Below are 24,650 nucleotides of genomic sequence, written 5' to 3' on the forward strand. Positions count from 1 at the left end.
TTTAGAGGTTAGTAGGTTGAATGTACTAAGCAGAATCAGACTGGGTATTAGGTGTTATTTTAAATATTAATTTAGGGGGAGGATAGAAAGGCATCATACCTTGATCAGTGATTTCAGGAGAAATTCTTTTTTTTTTAACTTGCTGTAGGGAATGAGATAAATGGATAATTTGGAAAGAATGGACAAAAAATATAAATACAATGATTTAAATTAAAATGAATTAAATAAAATAGAAATAAGAAGAGTGAAAAGCGGGGAGAAGTTATATAGAAGATATAGAATGGTAAATAAGATAGGTAATGGTATATAAGATGAGCACGAATTTAATTGAAGTCCATACAAAGAGAAGTAATCTGGGGCTAAACTACTTTCTTAAAAGAAGTTTTATATTTTTGTGTTTTGTGTGTCTATGTTTTCTTTGAGAATTAATAAAACCTCAGAGGAATGTTGGATGAGAATAATGTTAAACAAGACAGAGAGGAATGAAGATGATGATTATAAACTGGATAAATATAGAAAATTAATAATAATTAATGAAATTGAATACGAAAAGAGAAATAATGAGAAATTTGTTAAGAGATATCTATATGGTTATATTGAAATGGTGAAAAATAGAATTATGTTGTATAAAATAATATTTTATTTGACTTGTAAAATTAATAATGGAGAGGTTTTATGTATTTAATGGTTAACGATGGTTTGTTTGTCTTTAAAATCAATAAAATTTGTTTCAAAAAAAAATAGTTGGACAGTGTTGAGGGAGTTATTTGTTTAGCAGAGTGATGGCGTTCGGGGGAAAAACTGTTCTTGTGTCTAGTTGTTCTGGTATTCCGTGTTCTATAGAATTGTTTTGAGAGAAGGAGTTGAAATAGTTTATGTCCGGGATGTGAGGGGTCTGTAAATATTTTCACAGTCCTCTTTTTGACTCGTGCAGTATATAGGTCCTCGAATGAAGGCAGGTTTTAATGCCATAACTGGAAGCTTCTGAAAATATAAATGGTAATTGCTGAGATGGGATTTTTGTGCAAGCTAAATATTTTGTGGCAAAGAAAGAGGACAAATTAAGCACCCTCTTCCCTCGACTATTCTTTGCAGGTTTCAAAAGTACAAATTACCTCCATTCAGGCCACTCACATCTCTTTAAACTTTGCTTATAGATGACTCCTTCAGAGTCATAATGCAGTCTGAACATCTCCATAGGTCCAAATTTTTGCTATATAAGGGAGAAGGTTGAGACTCACACAATACCCGAGTGATTGGGTTGGAACACAAAAAGTGGGACAGTGGCCCATTGTACTTGGACAATAAATAAGTTTGAACTGAGTGCAGAGATCATATGGCAAGTTGACCTTCCAACATTTGTTTTTGTTCCTTATGCACCAACACCATCTCTTTATCTGATGTGGCTACTCAGCAGAGGCTACCAGGACAAATAGATGAGGCAACTTGTCCTTTAATAGGTTTGTCTGCTCCTTTCTATTTTTTATTTTTTTTTTGATACTATAGTGCTAGTGGTGAAATTTCCATTACTGGGTATTTACTTTTTTTAACAAAAAAAACCCCAAAGAGAATAAAGCCTAGGGGATTAAAAATAAATTTACAACTGTTATGTTGGTGGATTGGTCCCAAGGAGAGACGCGAGACCAGGGACTTTCAAGCTCTTTTTATTAGGTAGTAGATCGGCTTGCTTTACATCGGATCGGCGGCGGCTTATATAGAACTTGTACCAGGCGCCGCGGCTAATGACAGCCGTTCTTGTCTTGTCCAGCAGCCTATGCAACGGTTCTGCCACGGTCGCCTTTTGGGGCAGGAAAACATTATAGAAGTTAATCAGTCCAAGAAACGCCTGCAGTTCGGTTTTATTTCTTGGTCTAGGGGCTTCCTTGATGGCCCTGATTTTTTTTCCCGTTGGGTGGATTCCGTGCTGGTCTAGGAGGTACCCCAGGAATTCGACTTTCTCGGTGCACAGCTGGCATTTTTCTTTTTTGACTTTCAGCCCCGAGTCTTTGAATTTTTGTAGCACCTCCCTTAGCCGGCTTTCTAATTGTTTCTGGTTGGTCGCTGACACCAGCACGTCATCAAAGTAGGGCACAACCCCCTTAATCTCTTGAAGTAGCCTCTCCATGAGGCTTTGGAAGACCCCCGGGGCCACGCTGACTCCAAACTGGAGTCTCTTGCAGCGAAAAGCCCCCCGGTGGGTGACTATGGTTTGCGCCTCTGCGGTTTCTGCATCGACCGGCAATTGCTGGTAAGCCTGTGCCAGGTCTAGTTTCGCGAAAACCTTGCCTCCCCCCAGTGAGTGCTGTACCACTGGGTGCTGTACCACTGGGACGGGATCAGCACTCTGTTGCAGGGCACGGTTGAGGGTGGCCTTGTAGTCACCACAGATTCTCACCGACCCATCTGGTTTTACTGGGGTGACTATAGGGCTTTCCCACCTGGCATGGTCTGTTGGCTCGAGTACCCCTTGCTCGATGAGCTTGTCTAACTGCTCATCAATCTTGGGTCTGAGTGCGAAAGGCACTTGTCGGGGTTTCAGGCGGATTGAGGCAATGTTAGGGTCTGGGCTGAAGGATATTGGGGCCCCTCGATACTTGCCTAGGCTGCCGTCGAAGACCTCCTGGAAGTCCTTCGCAAGTTGCTCCTCCCAGTCTGCCTCGGCGACGTGGTGGATGCCCATCACCTCTATTCCCAATGGCGCGAACCATTGCAGTCCCAAGAGGCTAGGGCGGTCTTTGTCCACAATAGCCAGAGTAAGTATCTCGGTGCGCCCTTTAAATGTAATCTTAAAGTGTCCTATTCCGACTACGGGAATGCGGTTTCCCTGGTAGTCTTTGAGGATGAGTTTCTGGCTTTCCAGTTCGCGCCTGTGGATGGTAGGCACCAGGCGCTTGATTTCCCGCCATGCAAACATGGAGAGGTAGGACCCAGAATCCACCTCCATTTTGCATGGCTGGTCTTCAATGCCTACCTCCACGCGTACCTTCCGGGCATCCTCGTTTGAAGAGTGGCCGATGACGACCGTTTGGTGGGTTTCTTCTTGTTGTCTGGCCTCGTTGAGCGTCTGTTCCTTCCGTTCCGGCTCCATCGGCTCTCGGCGTACCGGTATCTGGTTCTGGGGGGGGTGCCATCTCATCCCCGGGGGCTGCCGTCTCGTAGTCGGGGGGCATGGTTCCGCTTGAACCGGCACACCTTGGCAATGTGGCCCCGCTTGTCACAATTCCGGCAGACTGCGTCGAGGAATTGGCATTCTGACCGTGGATGGTCACCCCCACACCCGGCGCACTGGAACCCCGACTTACGACCTCGCTGCTCGCGCCGATCTTGTTCCGCCTGGAGTCGGTGGATGTCCTCCTCCTCGTCCTCGGTGTCAGAGAGGGAGTCGAGGTCACCATGATGGGTTGTGGTGGTCGCTTGGCGGCCTGGTTTGGGGTGCTTCTCCGGGGTCAGGGTCACCTCGGTAGTCGTCGGCCGGTCCGCTGCGCTCATCTGCCACATCCGAGCCGCCAATTTCCTGGTTGCCTCCGCTGCGGTCACTTCGGCGAGGGCGTCGGCGAGGGAGATGTCGCCCTTTGCCATTAGCCAGCTCTGTAGGACCGGGTCTTTGAGCCCAAGGACGAAACGGTCTCACAGGGCTTCATCCATGTCGGTGAAACCGCACATGCCCCCGAGGTTCCGTAGATCAGCTAAGAAGTCGCTGATGCTCTCACCCTCCTTCTGGTCCCTTCGGTAGAAGTCGTACCATCTGATGAGGGTGGGTACAGCGGGTGCATAGTGGCTTCACAACAGGGGTTCGAGGTTGGCCCAGTCCATTGTCTTCACATCCTCGGGTTTGGCGAGGGCCTTCGTCATCTTGAACACTGCGAGCCCGCAGTGTGTCAGGAACACGGCCCTTTTTTTCTGTCCATTCGCGTCCTTAAGGTTGCTGCTCTCCAGGAACATGAGGAATCTATCGATGTAGGATTCCCAGTCCTCTGCAGCCTGGTTGAAGGGTGCGGGTGGCGCGGTGCTGCTGGCCATCTTGTTGGTTGCTTGTGCCACGGTGCCACGTGCGTGGTGGGTCTCCGTCTCACGATCCCACCTTCGTCGCCAGTGTTATGTTGGTGGATCGGTCCCAAGGAGAGACGCGAGACCAGTGACTTTCAAGCTCTTTTTATTAGGTAGTAGATCAGCTTGCTTTACATCGGATCGGCGGCGGCTTATATAGAACTTGTACCAGGCGCCGCGGCCAATGACAGCCGTTCGAATCTCCCACGATCGGCTAGGCCAATCGCGGTCGATCCGTAATGGCCAATCAGTGCTGTACACTCAGCCAATCCGAATGCTGTGCGTCCTAGCCAATCAGAATACAGGGTTACAATAATGCAAATACAGAACAACAACTCTATTTCATGTGACTTTTAATGAATTTCATCCCCTAACATTAATAAATTATTTAGGCTAATATTTTTATACATGGCAACTCTTAAGATGTGTGGACTTCAAAAATTCCATAGCAAGTTGCCAAGTTTGAAAAACACTGACCTAACCTGTCCTGTCGAGTTGACTGTAGGATTGTCATTGAGACGCTGGAACTAATCATGCAAGTACTGTAAACAAGGCCAAACTGGCTGCTTACTGAGATATTCTTAAAGCCTTTTCTTCCTTGCAATTAAGCAATTATGAGAGTTAAATCATATAAAATTGGATTTTCTTTCAGTTCTATTTTCCAACCAAGTTCTCTCTAGCACCAAATATAAACCCCACAAAAGTGGTCAGGGCATTTTTAAAGTCCAGAACATCCAGATAATATTTGGAAATGTCTCAGATACTCCATAATTTATATGAGATTATCCAGATTTTGTACTCCAGTCTGAATATCCCTCCTAGTATACAAAAATTTCCAAAAAGTAAGAAAGTTTGTAACCGTGTATAGATACATGGTGAGAACTTCCTGCACATACCAAAACCAGAACAAATTTAAATGACTAAATCTGTTTATTTAAGAGTGCTGTCAAAATCTGATGGCCACTGGTATGGAAAATAATTTCTATTTTCCAGTATTTTTTCTCAAACTATTACATGAGGAAGATTGGGATAACCATAACGCTTTGCTTTTTCAGCCTTTCACAAAATAAATAGTCCAGAAGGCTATCATGGGCAATAATGCCAGAAGTGGCCAGAAGAAACCACATGCTGTAATTTCTGGAAAAAGTCACCCATCACAGCAGGTTGTTTCATCCCAAAGCCAAGCCTCAAGGCAGGTTGGAATGAATCTAAAGCCTGACTAATATATTTTATGAAAGTTATTCTGCATTGCTCAAGGTCTTGATTGAAATTGGGGTCTTGGCTGATTTCTTTTTGTAATCCTATTTCATAGTTGTTATTTGGAAATGTGCTATGTAGTCCTAAAGTCCAAAATGCTGAGTTCATTTTGGTTGTATATCATCACCCGCTACCCTTTCCTTTCCTCTGCGACACTGATGTCTTTATCTGCTTATCAATAAATTGCTTTAGCACAGAATTTAGAAAATAATGTCTTAGACCCTATTGATTCTGTTACTGTATATATTTCTGGTGAATAGTTCTCTGAGTTCAGGTATGACAGATTAAGTATGCCTTTCAGTCTTGATTAATTAATTAACTACCTGGAAAGTTTTTAGTTTGTATCTAAAATGTCTGAGAATTAGACATTTAACTAGAACGAGTTCAAAGGACAAAGAAAATTGGAATTGCTTATGCTAATTTAATTCTTTAAAAATAGTTCTTGAAGATTGCTGATGCCTTACAATAGTGTGTTATGCACTCATTTCATAATGGTTGAATTAAGCAGAGTATTTTTCCTCTGAGTGTTATAATAGTTGTCTCACGTACTGAGACATTATTACATTTAGATGTTTATAATTTTTTCCACAGGTGCACTAGAATTGTAGTCTGATTAACAAATGTGTTCTGTTAAGCAGAATCTAACCTCCATTCAGAAATCAATGGGAAAAGGCAGTAATATTTCAAACTCAAGCATGTAGGACAGATATGCTCCCTGAAACAGAAGATATCGACTCTTGCACACAAATACACCTTGCTTCATTCTGCAAGCTTCTGTCAATATTTTTTGGACAGGAGAGGTGGTTAAAGATCAAAGATCAGAGGGCTTGGATATTAAAAGGGCCCAGCAATTGCTGGGGAAACTAGGAAGGACCACAGTGGGAGAAGATAATCTCTGCTGAAGTTGCACCATGGATCTTATGCACAGTGCAGGAATCCAGGCCACCAGCTATCTCCAAGAGAATTTCATGGACTTTCAGGACTGGTTTCTCTTCATCTCAACAGTAGCTGATCTCAGAACAACTTTTTTCTTCTTCTTTCCTATCTGGTTCCAACTGAAGGAAGCAGTGGGAATCCGAATCATCTGGGTAGCTGTCATCGGCGATTGGTTCAACCTTGTTTTCAAGTGGTGAGCATGAGTGAGAATCCCTCATGGGGTCAAGAATAACTTCTCTCATTCTTCCAGGACAAAGACCAAAGTGACTTTTATAACCCTTCCTTGTTGCAAGTTGTTGATCTGGTGCTTAACTCAGAACATAGGTCTTTGTAACATGTGAAGCATGCAAAAGAATATAGTATACAGTAATATTAGAAAAAAACAATTATGCTTATATATTCCAGATTTTGACTCTTTTTTGAAGGGCCAGGACAATTCGTAATTTATAAGTTGTATGTAACGCTAAAGACTGTTGGCTGCGAAGCAAGAAAAGACTAAGGAGAGGGAGGTGATTGTGAAAAAGAAAACATTCACACTAGGTTTTCCTCCAAATAAGCATTTATGATTTCCAAGTTATATTTCATATAGGCCCCCTCGGAGAGTTGAATTTAGGACACTTAAGAAAAAGGGAGCGGGCTTGAAGACTGCCATTATTCTCTTCTCTTTCCCCCACCCGCTTAACCAGTTCTGCTCAAATAGTCTGTGCCTCCATTTGTTCCATGGATTTTTTATTCTCTGACTATCACAAACTGGGATTTGGGTATCATAAGGAAATTTTGTCTCCATATTATGAAAGAGGCTACAATTGCAATTTCATATACGTTTATTTGGGAATAATTTATACTGAATTTAAGCAGCTTTTTAAATAGATACCATGGTATACTAAATGTCCAGAATGTGCTCTCAGGCTCCAATCTAATTTAATTGGGAATCAATTTTACTATATATAAGGCATCTTGCTTTCTGAATAGGTAAATGTAATATTGTATCTTCCAAAAAAGTCATTGGCATTTTTAAATCTTACAATTTTGTTAATTCACAACTACTAGAATTTGATTTTCTTTATGAAAGAAGTCATACTGACAAGTACTCTAACCTGTACATTATAACATGCATTCTTCATTTTGTTGAAAAAATGAGATAGATTTTGCTGAATGAAGAAAAACAATAAAAGACTGTTGAAATTTTATTTTAAAATTCTAAGGGTAATTTTCTACTAGAACAATCCTCAAAGAACTTGCAAAAATTAAAATTAAAATTCAGAAAACAGCGGCCAGAGTAATAATTTTTTCTGAGTCGAATACTTTTGGCTTATAATTTTCATAATTATCAGTGCTAGGAAATATCTATCCCTATCCCTATTTGAAAGTCTATCTCTATTTGAAAGGCTTTTAATTCTAGAACTCCTGTTTTGCAGGCAAATCTGAACTTAGAAACTTGAAACTTTTTTTTTTTTTAATTTACAGAAACTTAAATTTTCTCTGGTATTCACAGAATTGTGAAGTGTCTATTTGATATCTTATGCCTGCTATGGCTTTGTCCTTTACTGGGATCAGGATTGCTTTTAATTTTCCTTCCTTTTAGGATCCTCTTTGGAGAAAGGCCCTACTGGTGGGTACATGAGACAGATTTCTATGGCAATGTAACACCCCCAGTAATCCGCCAGTTTCCCATTACCTGTGAAACTGGCCCAGGTGAGGTTGCAAGTGTTGAACCCCCTACTTTCCCAGTACCTTCCTTAATCCATTGCAGCTGCAGCCTTCCTTTCACTGATTCCTTTGTATGCATCTTCAGGTAGTCCTTCTGGTCATGCCATGGGGTCTTCTGGGGTCTACTATGTCATGGTGACAGCACTGCTTTCACAACTACTGCCACAGAAGCGAAACACCTTGAGAGGCAGGTAAGGTCTGCATGCCTGCTGTGCAGATGGGAGCTGAAACTTTATGTTTAGACATGGACATAACTGAGACAGCTCCTCTTTTGCTGTCCTGTCCTGTAAAGAAAGGTACATCTCCCCATTCCCCTCTAAGGAGAGGATATTGATATAAGACTACGGAAGAAAAACCATACCTAAACATTGTCTCAACTCACTGTCTCATTTTCAGATGGTTGTTTTTCATTTGTTTGCGATAATGGCTGCCACAATTAAGACAATAAGGAGTATTATCGATATGCAACATGAAATAAACTGTGTTCTTACACAGCAGTTTCAAAGTTGACTTCTAAATCAGCAATGCTAATTTTCATGAAATCAAGATTGAGATTCAACATTGAAGCATTATACTGGTAGTTCCTTATATCCACACAATTGAGTCCAAAATTTATATTGCTCAGTGAGATATGTGTTGAGTGAATTTCCCCCCATTTATGATCTTTCTTGCCACAGTTGTTCATTTTGTGGAGTTTCAGGGTCAGTGTCAGTCTTTCTGTTTTTGTTCAGTTGGTTTTGGGAACCTTTGGAAACATTTGACAAATATGTGCATTGAAACATAACTATGAAAACATCTGACTGACTGATTGTTTCAGGGAATCATCCATTTGTGAGGAGATGCCATGCAAAAGGAGATAACAAAATGTATTTTTGACTGCCAAACTGATTGGATAAATTTATTTAATCCTTAAGTGTAGGCACAGCAGGCATCTTGTCAGTTTATCATAGATACACAAACACATAGGATAGTAAAAAAAAAATCAGGATAAGAGCAACAGTGGGATGCATAAAGTTCTGCAAGGTTTGTATGTATACACATGTGCAGAACATATACAAACAGACATAACTTTGATTTCATGATCATGTCTACTATCTTGACTCTTTTAAAATCACATTGTACCCTGTGGCCATACGAAGTCTCAAAGTTACAGGTAGTTCCAAAAACAGGACAGCAGAAATTGCCTGCAGATATTGTTTCCTGCCCCCTTTCAAAGCACAGAGATTAGAGAAGGGATTACAAGAGTGTAAGCAGTATGAACTTCCGGTTTGTCGGCTTTGGCAGCGGCAGGGATTCGCGATCCTGCGCGATCCCTGTTGCGCTAGCCGTCTTGGTGCCTCCGATCCGGACGGGTCTGGAGGCTAAGGTTGCCCCGTAGAGGCAGCCGAAGATAGGAGGGATCCGGACAGGGGGTTGGGGTTTTCGCAGACCCCTTCCCCACCCGGCTTAACCCTCTTTTCTCAAGGCGGTGGAGCGGCGGTCAGCAATGGCCGCCACAAAGAAGCTGACAGCTGGATAAGATCGTGCTGGAGGAAGAAGGAGAAAATTCTGAAGCGAAAGTTTTTTGGCTGAACTGGGACTATAAGATACAAGTAATATCCTGAAAATCCTGATTTTTGAAAGATACTTTGTTTCCAGAAGAGATTTACAAGCGGCGAGTGAAAGTGCTTAAAGAGAAAGTTTACTCTCCTTCCACATGGATTTAACAAATGGATATTGAAAATCCTGCTATTTTACAGAAGGTAAAAATTTAAAGCTTTCTGTTATAAGTGGGAAGGGAGAGGACAAAAGGAAAATTTTTATTAAGATTTTGTTGGAGGAGATGCCTGGAAGAATTTGAGATTGGAAGTTAATTGTAATAAGACTTTAAAATACAGATTGGTGTTTTTTTTTTCCTTGCCAATTGATATTACCCCAGGAAGAAAAAGTGTGAAGAACTTTGTGCTCTGTTTGGATTGTTTGATGACTTTGGGGTTTTGGGGAATTGTTTCAAGCTTTGAATTATCTTGGTTGTTTTAAGAAGAAGAAGAAAAGAAAAAAGAAGAAGAAAAGGTTTATAATGGCTTTATCTGTTGATGAACTGAGAGAGGAATATGGTAAAATAAAAAAAGAAGGTAAAGACGGTGGGAGAGAAATTTTTCGCTTTTTAGAAATGGCGCTTGCCACTTATCAACAAACACAACAATTAATGGAGGAGGAGGAGGAGGAGGAGGAGGAGGAGGAGGAGGAGGAGGAGGAAGAAGAAGAAGAAGAAGAAGAAGAAGAAGAAGAAGAAGAAGAAGAAGAAGAAGAAGAAGAAGAAGAAGAAGAAGAAGAAGAAGAAGAAGAAGAAGAAGCCATCTTTAACGAGTCTACAAAGTTGATTAAGAAAGGAAGGAGAAAGAAAGGAAGGAAAAAGGACATAAGACTTAAAAAAACATCCAAGAAAGAGAAAAATCAATACAATGTTAGAAAGCAAAAGAAAAGAGAAATACAACAGAGAGGGGAGGCTAAGGGGGGTAAAAAGACCAGATGGGATAAGATAGGAAGGAAGAAGGAGGGAAAAAGCCACAAAGGTATGAAACAAGATGTGAAAAAGAAATCTTTTTTTAGGGATAATGGGTAATGCATAACTTTGTTTTAAAATGTTTCTGCAAGGTACATAAGATAGTATTGTAGTATTTGTATTAGAAATAGAAAAATAGAATTTTATAAGACTTAAGTAAAGATTAAAACATTAAAGGTTTAATAATGATAGATTTTAAGATTTAATAAAATATTAAAAGGAATGTTTAAAATATTTAGTTTAAGTATAGAGTTTAATTGACTATTGTGTGGATGTTTGTATGAACTTATTATTATGGTATTTGTTTTTGAAATAGATAATTGGAATGTTATGAGATTTAATGTTTAATTATATATTTAATTACTTTATGGATTTACTATTTTAGTAAGTAGAATGTACTAAGCAGAATTAGATAGGGAACTAGGTGTTACCTTAAATGTTAATTTAGGGGAGCGATGGAAAGGCATCATACTTCGATTAGTGATTTCAGGAGAAATCTTTTTTTTCTAATATGAATGAGATAAATGGATAATTGGAAAAGAATGGACAAAAGATACAAATATAATGATTTAAATTAAGATGAAATAAATAAAATAGAATTAAGAAGAGTGGAAAGCGGGGAGAAGTTATAATGAAGATATAGAAGGGTAAATAAGATAGGTAATGGCATATAAGTTGAACATGAATTTAATTGAAGTCCATACAAAGAGAGGTAATCCGGGGCCAAGCTACTTTTTAAAAAGAAGTTTTATGTTTTTGTGTTTTGTGTGTGTATGTTTGATTGAGATTTAATAAAACCTTGGGAGAAAGTGAGAAGAATAATTGTAAACAAGGCAGAGGGAAATATGAATATGATGAGTATAAAATGGATAAATATAGAAGAAATGTAATTGAATAAGAGCAAAGAGAAATAATGAGAAATCTGTTAAAAAATATTTAAGTGGAAATGGGATATATTAGAATTATATTGTATAAAACAATGTTTTATCTGCCTTGTAAAAATTTATAATGGAAAGAGGTTTAATGTCTTTAATGTCTAATGATGCTTTGTTTGTTTCTAAAATTAATAAAATTTGTTTCAAAAAAAAAAAAAAGAGTGTAAGCAGTATGTGCCTGCTTATTTTCTTGTAATCCCTTCCTGTCCAATCTCTCAGTGCTGAAAGTGAAGGGGGGAAAAAAACAGCAGATCAGCACAGGGCAACGCATACTGATTCCAATGATAATCGCATGACTGAGGGATACTGTGAAGGTCATAAATGCAGACACTGGTGGTAATGTTATGTTTTCAGTGTTTTTTATAACATTGAACAGTCACCATGTGAAGCAGTTGGTAAGTGAGGACTATCTTCATTTAACTAATTCATTCTAGAATTAGCTAAATGAAATTGCATTTCTTGCTCTGGCACAATATTCAAAGGACAGATTGGCCTTTAGCCTAAGATGTCTCTCTTTGGTGCAATTAAGAACTCCTACTTTTGCGCTGATCTTCCCCATTCCAGGTGGCTCCATGGTCTTTTTTGGGCAGGATTCTGGGCTATACAAGTCTGTGTCTGCTTGTCCCGAGTGTTCATTGCTGCACACTTCCCACACCAAGTGATTGCTGGTGTTATTTCAGGTAAGCTATTCCTAGTCTTGAATAAATAAAAGAATAAAACTCTACATATAAATATCAGAGGACACCAACTCAATCAATAATTGACTTATTCCACAGGATTACTGGTGGCTGTGATTTTTGAACAAGTCCATTCCATCTACACTGCCACCTTCACGCGATACGTTGGAACCATTGGTTTCCTCTTTGGTTTTGCCCTAGTCTTCTACCTGTTGCTGAAGATGCTGGGTGTAGATCTCTTATGGACAATTGAGAAGGCCCACAAGTGGTGTGAACAGCCTGAATGGGTCCATATTGACACAACCCCTTTTGCCAGTCTGTTATGCAATCTGGGCATTTTGTTTGGTCTGGGATTTGGACTCAACTCCCCAATGTATGCAGAAATGTCCAGAGGGAAGCCAAGCCAAGGGCTGATCTTCCACTTCAGTTGCATTGTTTTTTCACTGTTAATCCTGCACCTGTTTGATTCCTTTGAAATACCCACTGATCAGGAGATCCTCTTTTACATTCTCTCATTCTGTAAGTGCACTTGTGCCCATATCTGTGCAGTGGCCCTCATCCCCTATAGCATTTTCTGCCTCCTTCAGCAGACAGACAAGAAAGATTCATAAAGGAACAAATATCCTGCTGTAGAGCTACTTTGGACATGTATCTTCAACTCTGAAGACTAAAGGTTTATAAACTAAAATATGTTGTTGTCTGTTTCGTGAATGATCAAACAGAGACTTAATCCCTTCCATGCACTGAATGAATATAGCTGCCTTCAGACAGAAATAATTTGATATCCTGACTGGATGGACAGGGAAGAAAAGCATAGATATATTTAATCCAGAAAAGAAAGTGGAGTGGTATTTGGGATGTCTCTTAGAAAAGCTTTTACAACCAGAACAGAAGATGACTAACTTATCTACTAGTTTGCAAACAAGCCAGAAACAGTTACAATCAGACTTTTAATAGTAGCCTGGAAGAATAATTTGCTGTATTTGCACTGTCTGCTTCCCCTGCCCGCCTGGTTCCTTGTTTATCATAGATTTTCCCCCCACTTTTCATGTGAATGTTTGTGCATTTATCTCCAACCAACGTCAGGCACAAATCTTGCTCTTTACCATTTTCTTATCACTTTGGACCATATTTAATCTTAGACAAGAACAATGGATAATCAAGGAGAGAAGCAACCTAGAACTGAGAAATTTCCTAACAGTGAGAGCAATAAACACTAGAAAAGCTTTCCTGTGGAAGCTGTGGGTGCTCCATCACTGGAGGTTTTTAAAGAGAATGGACAGCCCTTTGTCTGAAATGGTATAGGGTCTCCTGGTTGAGCAGGGGGTTGGACTAGAAGACCTCCAAGGTCCCTTCCAATCCTGTTATTCTATGTTCTAATCAAGTTACTGTACATTCTGATGACATAATGGAGGCTTTTTCTTCCACTTGTAATCATATGTTTGGTAGAACCAAAGCAGAACCATAAATCATCAGACTGATGCAGGGTTAAATTTATATATCATTTTTTAACACCTAAACAATTTAGGCACTTTCTTAGACTCGCATTTCTATGCCTGATTTTCAGAAAATGATTCAGAATCATATCATGGTACTTCTTGAGCAAAGTTATGTACTAAATAGCTTGTACATAAGCAAATGAACAGTAACAGGTTGTTATGTAAGAAGAAAACTTATTCACCTCCCTCTCATTAATATCATGCTGCCTGCTGGTGCAGTGGTTAGAATGCAGTACTGCAGGCTAATTCTGCTTACAGCCAGGAGTTCGATCCCAGTGGGCTCGACTGATTCAGCCTTCCATCCTTCCAAAGTCGATAAAATGAGGACCCAGATTGTTAGGGGCAAGATGATGATCCTAAGATATAACGGATTTAAAATGATCTTACCAATTTGGTGCTCTCCAGATGTGTTAGGAATACAACCTCCAAAATGTCCAGCTAACTGGACAATTGCTGAGAATTCTAAGCATAGCAGTCCTCATATATTCAGAGGAGGCCAAATTAGCCAAGACTGAGCAAAGAATTATGCCTGTTAAACTCCTTTACAAATGGTTCAGCAGAAGACAATTTGGGGAAGACAACATACACTATTAGAAACAAATATATCAGCAAACATCTGTAATGTTTAATTTGTGATATTGAAGCATCACAAATTTTATGGAAAAATTTATCATAACACATCCCTGAAAAATGCAATTCTTCTCTATACCAAAAAACTGCTTGGTTTATGGTGAAGTTTCTTTCTACAGACATATAATAAAGGTTCCAGACATGCTTGTTTTACATACCACACCTCTCTTACATATTTTATCTCTTTCATATCTAGTAATACTCCTCTTCGCAGCATTAGACCACCGATAATTTTCTTCTGGTGATACTGGCACACTCAAAAAACAGAAACACAAATTATTGTATTATTAAATAGTCCTTGAGGAACAATTATGGCTGAAACTTTGCTTCTTCCCTAATTGCACTATTGTCCGGATACCCAGTCATTGTTCTGAGTTCTATTTCCTGGCGAATGCCTGAAGAAGGGCCTCCACTTCTGATCGTTGGCTCATCCTTGTAGCTTTGCCCTGATAGCGCCCCTGTTTTCCTGCTCCTTTTCCTTCCAGTAGTTCAGCAACTCTTGTGGGAAGAACAAGAGGTGAATCAATAAGTTTAGTTAGATTGGATTCCCCTTACTCATCACTTGAGCAAATGACAAAACAGACCAGAGCTCCATTCTCAATGGACACCAAATTAATAGCTTGATTGTACTTCAACTGTTTTGAATAACTCACCTGGGGCCCAGTTTCTCCACTGCTTCTGAAGGTCCTGCCAGCAAAAAAAGCCCAGCTGCTTTTTCATCTCCCACAGATAAGAAAAGAAGAGTTTCCTGTTGAAAGGATAGTGTTTCAGATCTAATGCTGCTAAACAAAATTTTTACAAGTACTATTCAATCATTGCTCAAGCTTCCTAACAGACAGAAAGCAGCAGGTGAAGCTAGGCGGAATCACATGATATCTGTACAATTAGCACAGGGGGCCCCCCAAGCCTGTGTGCTTTTTCCACTTCTCTTCTCCCTATATGCCAATGACTGCATCTCAAAAGATCCCTCTGCTAAAGTACTGAAGTTTGCAGATAATACAACAGTGATTGGTCTCATTTGAGACAACAACGAATCTGCATACAGACGGGTGGTTGAACAACTAGCCTTGTGGTGCGACTGGAACAATCTTGAACTAAATACACTCAAAATCGTAGAAATTGTGGTAGGTTTTAGGAGAAACCCTCCTATACTACCACCTCTTATAATACTAAACAACACAGTAGCAACAGTAGGGACCTTCAAGTTTCTAGGTTCTATCATATCTCAAGACCTAAAATGGACACCTAACATCAAAAACATAATAAAAAAGCACTGCAGCTGGTCATAAATGCGTATTAGTTGCCAAGCACCCAAATTGTTATCATGTGACGTGTGTGTGTGTGTGTGTGTGTGTGATGTGACAGTCATAAGTGCAAGAACAGGTTGTAAATCACTTTCCTGAGGTCATTTTTTCTTTCAACCATTATTAAATAATAGCTGTTAAGTCAAGAACTACCATAACTAGGATTGTCAACTCCATCACTAAGAGACATGGTCATGAAATATGACCATGTATAGACTTATAATAGCAGTTGCAGCAGTTCCAGTTGTGATTGTTAGGCGGATCCCCATGCTGTTACACTGTCCCACAGTTACATGGTTTTAATTTATAACCACCTGCCATCATTCCCATTGATTTTTTGTTGGAAGCCAGCTGTGAAGGTCACAGATGGTGAGAACATGACCCAGCACACTACAACTCTCATCATTGTGAGCTGGTTGCGAAATTCCTGAATTGTGATCACCTGACAATGGGAACACCGCAACAGCCACACATTATCAGGAACAGTCATGAATCTCCTTGTTCACTGCTGTTATATTTCGAATGGTTTTTGAACAAATGGTTGTTAATATCTATCTGTATCAGAAACAGGAACTCCCTTTAAATTTAAAACAGGAACTCTTCAATAAATATTTGTTGAAGATTTCCTATTTTAAAAATTAGAGAAAAGACTCACCCCAGAGCCAATTTCATTTGCAAGTATATTCATGAACTCGGAGTCACCATCTTTCCTGTAGAGAGGAGAAAGATATTCCATGATCCCCTAAGAAGAATAGAAAAATTCTTTCCTATTTTTAAAACTTTGTAAGAAATAAGTCCAAACTTGCACTCTCTTACCATTCTCTGTAGCAGGTCTATCAGACACACAAAGAGGAAAACATCAATGCCCGTGTTGGTTTGATAATTTAATTTGTATTAACTTCAGCTTTTTGGAAATTTAAAATATAAATACACTTTTGCTTGATGGAGCTTCAAAGGATTTATTATTAACAGAGTTCTCATGACACTAAAATGTTCTTGTGGATAAAATTAAATATCATTTTATGTTTGTGGGTGTATGGGAGATGAGGATGACTTCAATTATCTTGAATTTCCCCTTATCTAAGACATTTGTTGGTTCCACCATACTGATATTGTCAGACTAGTGTTGACTCTTAGCAAACATATAAATAGATTTTCTCATGGTGATCTGCCAAATTAGCCAAGCTTAAAACATATGGAGTCTTTTCCCTCACCTGTGTAAGACAAATACTGGCTGTTCAACTGTGGTGTTTTTGAAGTTCTGCGCTGTAAGAACAGCTAAATCTCTTAGCAAATTCACATTATTCTGAAAAAAGAAGTACATTATGGATGTGTTACATCCAATCAATTGCTACATTCAGCAAAGATTAACTGACTAAGGAAATGACTGAGCAGGGAAATTCCTAGCAAGGTAAAAAAAAAGGACAAGGATGCAATAAATGTTACTGAGTTTCTCCATGATCAAACTGTCCTCTACCCATCTGGATTCTAACCACATGTAATTTTGTGCTGGGAGACCAGACCTTGGATAGTCCTGAAAGGCAAGTAGGACTAATCTTCCTGCAACTGGTTCTCAATCTGATCCTTCTGGAGGCTAGATGACATCCTTCCAGGTGAACCCTGAAAACTGCAGTCCATAGTCACTATCGTTCCAAACCAACCCATCTTCCTCAAACCTGATTTCCATATTCCATTCCTAAACATGCTCCTCTTTAAATTGCTTTCCAATATCTTATTCTAACATAAAGTTGACTGTGTATCTTGCTGTGGTTACTGTAAAGCCAGGCTTGAAACTTTCCATGACAGAAAATGAACTTTCCATGACATAAACCTACCTTCTGAAGCAGCTTCAGAGAGCTCTGCAGTCTTTTCACGGCTTCTACATGTTCTTCGGGACCGTTCCTAAAATACAAGGGCAACCGCAGGATTCAGGAAAGTCTGTATAGTCAGGGGTGGGATTCATATTTTTTTAACAACTGGTTCTATGGTCATGGCTTGGTGGGCGTGGCTTGGTCATGTGACTGGGTGGGTCAAAAGAGAGAAACTCACTTTAACAATGCTCTTGGAGCAGAGGGTTGGACTAGATGACCTCCGATGTCCCTTCCAGCCCTGGATTGCTGTGCAGTTTCAAAGCATCCTCTGAAGCTGTGTCTAGTGCCAGGGTTTGTGGTCCTTCCTTCCTTCCTTCCCTTTCTCTCTCCCCTCCCTCTATCCATCCATCCATCATCCATCCATATCTCATTCACTTTCCTTTCCCTCTTCCTCCCTTCCCTCTCTCTTTCTTTTTCTTTCTCCCTTCCCTCCTTTTTTCTTTCTCTTCCTTCCCTCCTTCTTTCTCCCTTCTCTCCCTCCCTCTTTCTCCCCCTCCCTTTCTTTCTCCTTTCCTTCCCTTTTTCTCCCTTCCCACCCTCCCTCTTTTCTTTCTTTCTTTTTCTTTCTTTCTTTCTTTTTCTCCTTTCATCCCCTTTCTTTCTCCCTTCCCACCCTCCCTCTTTCTTTCCTTCTTTCTCTTTTTCTTTCTTCTCCTTTCTCCCCTTTCTTTCTTCCATCCCTCCCTGCCTCCCTCTCTCTTTCTCTTTCTTTCTTTCTTTCTTTTTCTTTCTTTCTTTCTTTCTTTCTTTCTTTCTTTCCTTTCTTTCCTTTCTTTCTTTCCTTCCTTCCTTTCCTTTCTTTCTTTTCTTTCTTCCTTCCTTCCTTCCTTCCTTTCCTTTCTTTCTTTCTTCCTTCCTTCCTTCCTTCCTTCCTTCCTTTCTTTCTTTCTTTCTTTCTTTCTTTCTTTCCTTCCTTCCTTCCTTTCTTTCTTTCTTTCTTTCTTTTTCTTTCCTTTCTTTCTTTCTTTCTTTCTTTCTTTCTTTCTTTCTCTTTCTTTCTTTCTTTCTTTCTTTCTTTCTTTCTTCTTTCTTTCTTTCTTTCTTTCTTTCTTTCTTTCTTTCTTTCTTTCTTTTCTTTCTTCACGCCCCTCTGCACTCTGCTTTGGGCCTAATAAGCCTCCCTGCAGCCTCCTGGGAGCAAAAATGGGGCATGGGGGGGTGCTGCACTCCTGCACCCCATTTTTGCTCCCAGGAGGCTTCAGGGAGGCCTTCTAGGCCCAAAATGGGGTGCGGGAGTTTTGGCCTAGGAAGCCTCCCTAGAACCTCCTGAGAGCCAAAACAGGGCATGGGGGGACGACTCCTGGGAAGGGCAGGGTGGGGCCAGCTGGTCTTTAGAACTACCGGTTCGCCAAATTGGATGTAAAATTAACATCCGGTTCACCCGAACTGGCCCGAACCGGCTGAATCTCAACCCTGTGTATAGTGTCTTATTGAGAGAAAACTTTGAAGAGAAATGTGAAAAGAGCAACTTGTGTTAATATGGGATGCAGAACTGATCGTAATAGGAGTTGCTGCATGATTTGGCAACCATTTTTTTCCAGGAACAATTGTTTAGAGGCTTACATTACTTATCATGAAACTTTAAATATCTTTGAATAAAGTAGCTGTTCCTCTTAAGTAAATAATTCACCTGTGCGTCATTGATTTCTGGATTTTAAAAAAATCACAAAGTTCAACTGTTTTTCCTTCTACTGCTTAAGTGGACTTCTCAGTAAGTCTGAAATAGTTTCTTTGTGACTATGTATAGAGGTGCCCATTTGTGATATACAGAAAATGGAATACTTGCTTAAGCAGTGATGTCATGGCCTTTTCAGTGGAATGGCTCCGATCCAGACTTTTCAGCACCCGATTGCCAGCAAGAAAAATTAAGTTGGTTTTGTTCTTTTTTCCCTTTTCTGTACCCAAGAGCTTAATGACCTTTCGAACAAACAAACATTGAGTCAGATTAAAGGTTTTTTACAAGCACAAAGAGGCTATTTTTGTTCTGCAGGACAGCCTGACATGCACATCTGAAGAAATTCAATTTATAAAGCTTTGCACGTGGGGGCTCACCTGCAGGTCACTTAGATTGGAGACATGTGTTCCACAACACATATTGGCATCAATACCTTCAATGCTTATTATCCGAACTGGCCCAGTATGGTCATCTGGCAAGCCACGGCTTCTTACCTGTAGTACAGTATCTGGTTAGAGAAGAATACAAAGTAGTTTCCTGTTCCACTACTTCAGCCCAAACTTACCATCTCAACTTCAGGATCACCCATAGCAAACTCTCGTACTATCACAGGGACCCGAGCTCGAATTTTTTCATTCACACTCTGCTCAAGGGCTGTCACCTGATCTACTGTCATTGACAAGGTGTCTATTTCAATAGTGCTTCGCTGACGACCCAGCTCCCTGCAATGGGCAGAAAAGGCAATTATCCTCATTTGTTAGGGAGAAAACATATATCCACAAAGTCTCTTCTTGGCTATCCATGATCTTCTTTTGATTAAGAATTAGGGTGGAATGAAATGGAGGCAGCATTATTATGCATGTTTATCTGAGACTTAGTTTATTAATCCTTGTGCAAATACTGAAATCAGTCTTTAATCTCATTCACTAGTTTAACATTCTATATCAACCTTCATTTGTTCATTCATTTGTTCATTCATTTGTTCATTTGTTCATTCATTCATTCATTCATTCATTCATTCATTCATTCATGGAATTTCTAGGTTTTCCAATTCCAGAATAACTCTCTGAAGCTTCTCAATAAAAAAGATAAAAATAATATAAATTAAATGAACAGTAGCCTGAAAGGAACAAAACCAAAAACATTCATGAATGATTTTAAAAGGTCCAATGATACATTGACCCAAGGCCCAGGAAAACAGCTAGTTTTTTAAGACTCATTGGCAAAAGGAATTGTACAAATACCAGTATTGGTGGGCTGCAGGATGCTGTTCCATAAGACATTTTCTTTAAAAACTGCTTGCGTTTTTAAGGCAGAAAATGATATTATGTTCTTCCCTATGGCTTCAACAAACATTGAAAGTATATATTTGTAGCTGAGGGGAGGTGGAGAGGGACATTTGTTTTTTGTTCTGTGTGTAATTTTAAAAAAAGAAAATATAGTTCATTAACTAGAAGTAGCTAAAGTAACATCATATGCAAGTATGTAATTTTTACAAAATTCCTCGGCAGGTTACATGTACAAAAACCAGGGGAAAAAATCTAAAAAAGCAAGCCAAAAGCTATGTCTATGAGATCTCCAATTTATAATCGGTCTGAAGACAGACATGGCAGACTGAATGCATCAATTTACATATTGAGGGGAAAGTCTTCTGAATCCAAATTACCTATTTGGATTGAATAAAATCTTCAAAACTTAAAAACTTACTTTCAGGTAATAGAACCTTACATTCTTTAGCTTCAGAATGTGCGCTGTCAGTCATTTCATCAAAGAAAGGTAAAAGAGGCAGGTGATTTTTGGTAAACTACAAACCCCACCATAACTTTATGTCCCAGAATCCTTATGGTAAAACAATGCCTGAGTTATATATTAATATATTCAACTCTATAATCTTTATCTTAATATTTACTCTAAGATGCAATCCTCATGGCTGCAACCATAAATACTTCTCCTCCTTTCCCTGATTTCTGGATCATTTACCCTGAACAAGAATTCCAATAACTCAAAAGCACATACATACATTTGTGCATTTTTTATTTGTCCTAAAATAAAATATTGCCAATTGTTGATATTTATTTTCTAATAAACCATATGGTTATCTGTTCTTTTTACAAATGATTTTGTTAATAACAATCCTTCAGGTTTTAAGTCTGTCAGCATTACCTGAGTTACATTTCTACAGATTTTGCAATTTACCTCTGCTGTAGTTTTAGAATCCACAAGCAAGAAAGACAGGAGCAAAGTTGCATCCTGCTTACCATGATGTTGTCTTGTATCCAAACATCAGATCTGCAAGTGCTGTGATGAGATGTTGTCCTGAAACAGATAATTATTTATCAGCTATGTAAACACTTTCTATTGGGTTTCTATAAATATTCTGTATTGAATCACCAAAACTGATGGACATCACATGCATCAATTCTTCACCTGAATGCTGCTGCATATGGTCAAACCGTCGGTCCCAGTCTAGCACCAGTTGTACCTTAGTTCCTGGCTCAAGCGGTGTCTGGATAAAGTGTAAAGCATCTGGACCTTGTCGGGTGACTCTGAGAACAGGGATATCATTAATAAATCCCCGGTCATCAGGCTGGAATGAAAAAATTTAAAGTTACAATCCCAATTCTCAGCTTCTGAGAAAAAAACACACCCTCAACAAAATGTATAAAAGAGATAAACTTAATTCACAAATTTGTGGGAAGGTTCTGGGAAAAAAGTAACAACCGTAATAAATGCTATCTTTTTCATAAATATCCCAAAATAAATGTTATTAATGCAAGAGCAACAATGAATGACTGCACAAATAAAGGCATTGCTCAATCATGTTTATATTATTAATTAGTTCCAAGTAAAAGTTTCAATTATTATGAATCTCACACCAAAAGTTTTTAGGAAGAATTATAGTCATTCCAGAATTTTCAAACTACCTTATGTAATACATCTTATGCAATCCAAGTCCATCTTTTTATGTTAAAATTGTTTTATATGGAACTTATTCTTGAAATATCACATTAAATTTCTAAATACAATAAACATATTTAAAAAGTAAAAAAAAATCATGTATTCCTAACAAATACATTGACCAATTAAAGTTTTGGTTTTAAAAACATAAAATTGGATTTAATATCAAGCAACACATTAAGAAATATACAATAATTTACAACTCTAAAATATTTTGAAAATAATTATTACCTGCCCTCCACCCTCTGGGAAAAGAATAGTGTCTTCCAGGATGACATGGTAACCTTGCAAAATGTTCTTTTTATTAATTTCTGTAGATAATTTTGCCGGACAGCAGGAGACCACCTGGGTGGTAAACTTAACAAGAAAAGGAAGAGATCCTTAGTTTTGGTGGAGGCAACTAACACATAGAACGTTGATATTAAAAAGGTGTATCATGTGCAAGCCAAGAGTGATGAACAATGAGAAAAAAATGTATGTTTTTATCAATAGCCTTCTTTCTTGTAAATTTCTAGGGAGAACTGCATACATTTTATTACAAATATTACATTCAGCAAATGATGCAATTTTTATCGCAAACTTCTATTTTAATATTTCTGTACTACGTTTTAATTCCGTACCATGTATACCAGCTTCATAACCCATAATAAATCTATTTTCTTACATATATCATACTTTTTAAATATGTCCAATTTCACTTCTGGTTGCCTTCTAAAATGCTTCGCAGATTAGAAACCTCTTAAAATGAGACCAAATACTATAAATGTGGCCTCTTGAGGCACTTTCCTATAATTACCTCCGCTCATAGGCTAGTTATTCTTGGGCAGAGGGCAGTTAAGCGTCACTCTTCGCTTTTGCTTTCCTGGGCTTTCCTTTCCTACTAAGGTACAATGTATAAGCAACTGGTTTTTATATCAGCATATTGTATTATGCAAGTAATTAAATATATTCTTTTTGCATTGTCCTACTAGTGTTAGTTGCTAGAGTAAGCTATAATAAGGAGAACATGGAATGGCAACAACTGCTTGAGGAAGAAAGCAGGCCCACCTAAGAATCATCTGCTGTATATGGAACATTGTTCTATATTCATGAAACAAAAATATGCAAAAAGAACCACTGGGGTCAATAAGCCCTGCAGATTTCTAAAATCCCGCATCTACAGGCTACAGAAAAATCGAATGGGAGGAACCCTGCAACTGTTCATCTCAATTTGTGCTAGCAAAGGGGGCGTGATTAGGCATAGCCTTTCCAAATCTGGATAAAGCCGCTTATCTCCAGTTTTGGAGATTGGAAAGACTATGGCAAGAATCCTTTTCCAGCGCAAACGGAGGAAGAGCAAAGCTGCAAACTATTCATCCGCCCCGAACAGCGGCAGCGAGCACGGCCTCTCAGAGCCACCGCGCTCGCCTGCCTCCTTCCGCACCTGCTGAACCCAGCTGTCCCGCTGGCACATAAACGCCATGCAGTCACGGAAGTCACCCAACCCGGAGAGGCGAACGATTTTTTCTCTCCCTCTCTCCGAGACAACGGGCACGCGCGACCGGCGGCCTAAGGCAGGCAGCGAGGGACATAATTGCTACGTTTGTCAAAATTTGCTATGTAAGGAGGGTGGAGCCAGCGTTGGCCAATGAGCTGTTTGTGTTTCGTGACCTAAGTATTAACTTTAAAGACTGCTCAGCCGGGACAGGAGGCGGGTCGAACTCAGTGAAAATGTTCGCCGGGCTATTTCCTCTCCTTGCGGGGGAACGGCGGAATAAAACATCTTTGTTGCTATTAAACACAGTCTAAAGGGACCCTGGAGTTCTTCTACCCATTCCCCTGCTTAGGCAGGAGACCCTATTTCAGACAAATTGCTCTCTAGTCTCTTTTTAAAAACTTCAAGTGATGAAGCACCCGCAACTTCTGAACCCAGAATTTGATTGTTGTCGCTGTCAGGAAATTTCTCCTTAATTTTAGGTTGCTTCTCTCTTTGATTAGTTTCCAACTATTGCTTCTTGCTTTGCTTTCTGGGCCTTTGGAAAATAGGTTGGTCTCCTCTTGCTTGTGGCAGCCCCTTAAATATTGGAACACCGCTATCATATCATCCCTAGTCCATCTTTTCATTAGACTAGACATACCCAATTCCTGCAACCATTCTTCATGTTTTAGCCTCTAGTCCAGGGGTTGCCAACCTTTTGGACCTCAGGGACCACCAAATTCATAATTTTAAATCCCGCAGACCAGAGACCCTGGGAAAATCCCCCAAAAAGTCTGCAGGAAAATTCCCCACCCCATTTTCCTACCAATCGATCATTCTGGGATCACAGGACACCAGGATCGCAGGATCTCCAGCTCCGTTCTGGGGATGGGAGGGCGGGGAGAGACTTTTGACTTCATGCAAGGAAAGCAGCAGAAGCAGCAGAAGTCTTTCTTTCTCTCCCCCAAATTCCACCAGAAATGAGTCTTTGCCAGCATAGCCTCTTGGAGCAGGATGCCTTGCAGGGGCCCAAAGATTCATTTCTGGCAGAGTTTAGGGGAGAGAAGGAAAGACTTCTGCTGCTTCTGCTGCTTTCCTTGTGTGCAGCCAAAATCAGAAGAAGCTGAAAGAAACAGCCCGGTGGCCAAGC

At 39.6% G+C, this 24,650-nt stretch overlaps 2 protein-coding genes across 2 annotated transcripts; one reads left to right on the forward strand and one right to left on the reverse strand.

Moving 5' to 3' along the window:
* Nucleotides 1-6,079: 6,079 nt before the first annotated feature.
* LOC113425479 (glucose-6-phosphatase catalytic subunit 1-like) lies at nucleotides 6,080-12,795 on the forward strand. The gene is made up of 5 exons (XM_026687647.2): nucleotides 6,080-6,433; nucleotides 7,826-7,935; nucleotides 8,036-8,141; nucleotides 11,995-12,110; nucleotides 12,207-12,795. The coding sequence occupies exons 1-5, from the start codon at nucleotides 6,216-6,218 to the stop codon at nucleotides 12,716-12,718; spliced, it is 1,062 nt and encodes a 353-aa protein (XP_026543432.1). The 5' UTR covers nucleotides 6,080-6,215; the 3' UTR covers nucleotides 12,719-12,795.
* Nucleotides 12,796-14,209: 1,414 nt separating this feature from the next.
* On the reverse strand, nucleotides 14,210-23,586 carry AARSD1 (alanyl-tRNA synthetase domain containing 1). The gene is made up of 12 exons (XM_026687645.2): nucleotides 23,468-23,586; nucleotides 22,276-22,401; nucleotides 21,514-21,673; nucleotides 21,345-21,402; nucleotides 19,652-19,808; nucleotides 19,464-19,580; nucleotides 19,198-19,328; nucleotides 17,376-17,442; nucleotides 16,755-16,846; nucleotides 16,196-16,250; nucleotides 14,890-14,984; nucleotides 14,210-14,734 (listed from the first exon to the last, which is right to left on the reverse strand). Exons 1-12 carry the CDS (start codon nucleotides 23,504-23,506, stop codon nucleotides 14,614-14,616), a joined length of 1,218 nt encoding a protein of 405 aa, XP_026543430.1. The 5' UTR covers nucleotides 23,507-23,586; the 3' UTR covers nucleotides 14,210-14,613.
* Between the last annotated feature and the right edge of the window lie 1,064 nt (nucleotides 23,587-24,650).

Source organism: Notechis scutatus, chromosome Z (genome assembly GCF_049901735.1).
Source record: "Notechis scutatus isolate UNSWTSFEM ecotype Mainland chromosome Z, rNotScu1.2, whole genome shotgun sequence".
Lineage (NCBI taxonomy): Eukaryota > Metazoa > Chordata > Lepidosauria > Squamata > Elapidae > Notechis > Notechis scutatus.

Coding starts and splice junctions, on each gene's coding strand:
- LOC113425479 (XM_026687647.2), top strand. CDS start 6,216: ATGGATCTTATGCACAGTGCAGGAATCCAGGCCACCAGCTATCTCCAA. Junction 7,936..8,035: donor TACCTGTGAAACTGGCCCAG/GTGAGGTTGCAA, acceptor ATGCATCTTCAG/GTAGTCCTTCTGGTCATGCC. Junction 8,142..11,994: donor CGAAACACCTTGAGAGGCAG/GTAAGGTCTGCA, acceptor TCCCCATTCCAG/GTGGCTCCATGGTCTTTTTT.
- AARSD1 (XM_026687645.2), bottom strand. CDS start 23,506: ATGGCGTTTATGTGCCAGCGGGACAGCTGGGTTCAGCAG. Junction 21,403..21,513: donor CCATATGCAGCAGCATTCAG/GTGAAGAATTGA, acceptor TATCTGTTTCAG/GACAACATCTCATCACAGCA. Junction 19,581..19,651: donor GTGATCCTGAAGTTGAGATG/GTAAGTTTGGGC, acceptor ACTGTACTACAG/GTAAGAAGCCGTGGCTTGCC.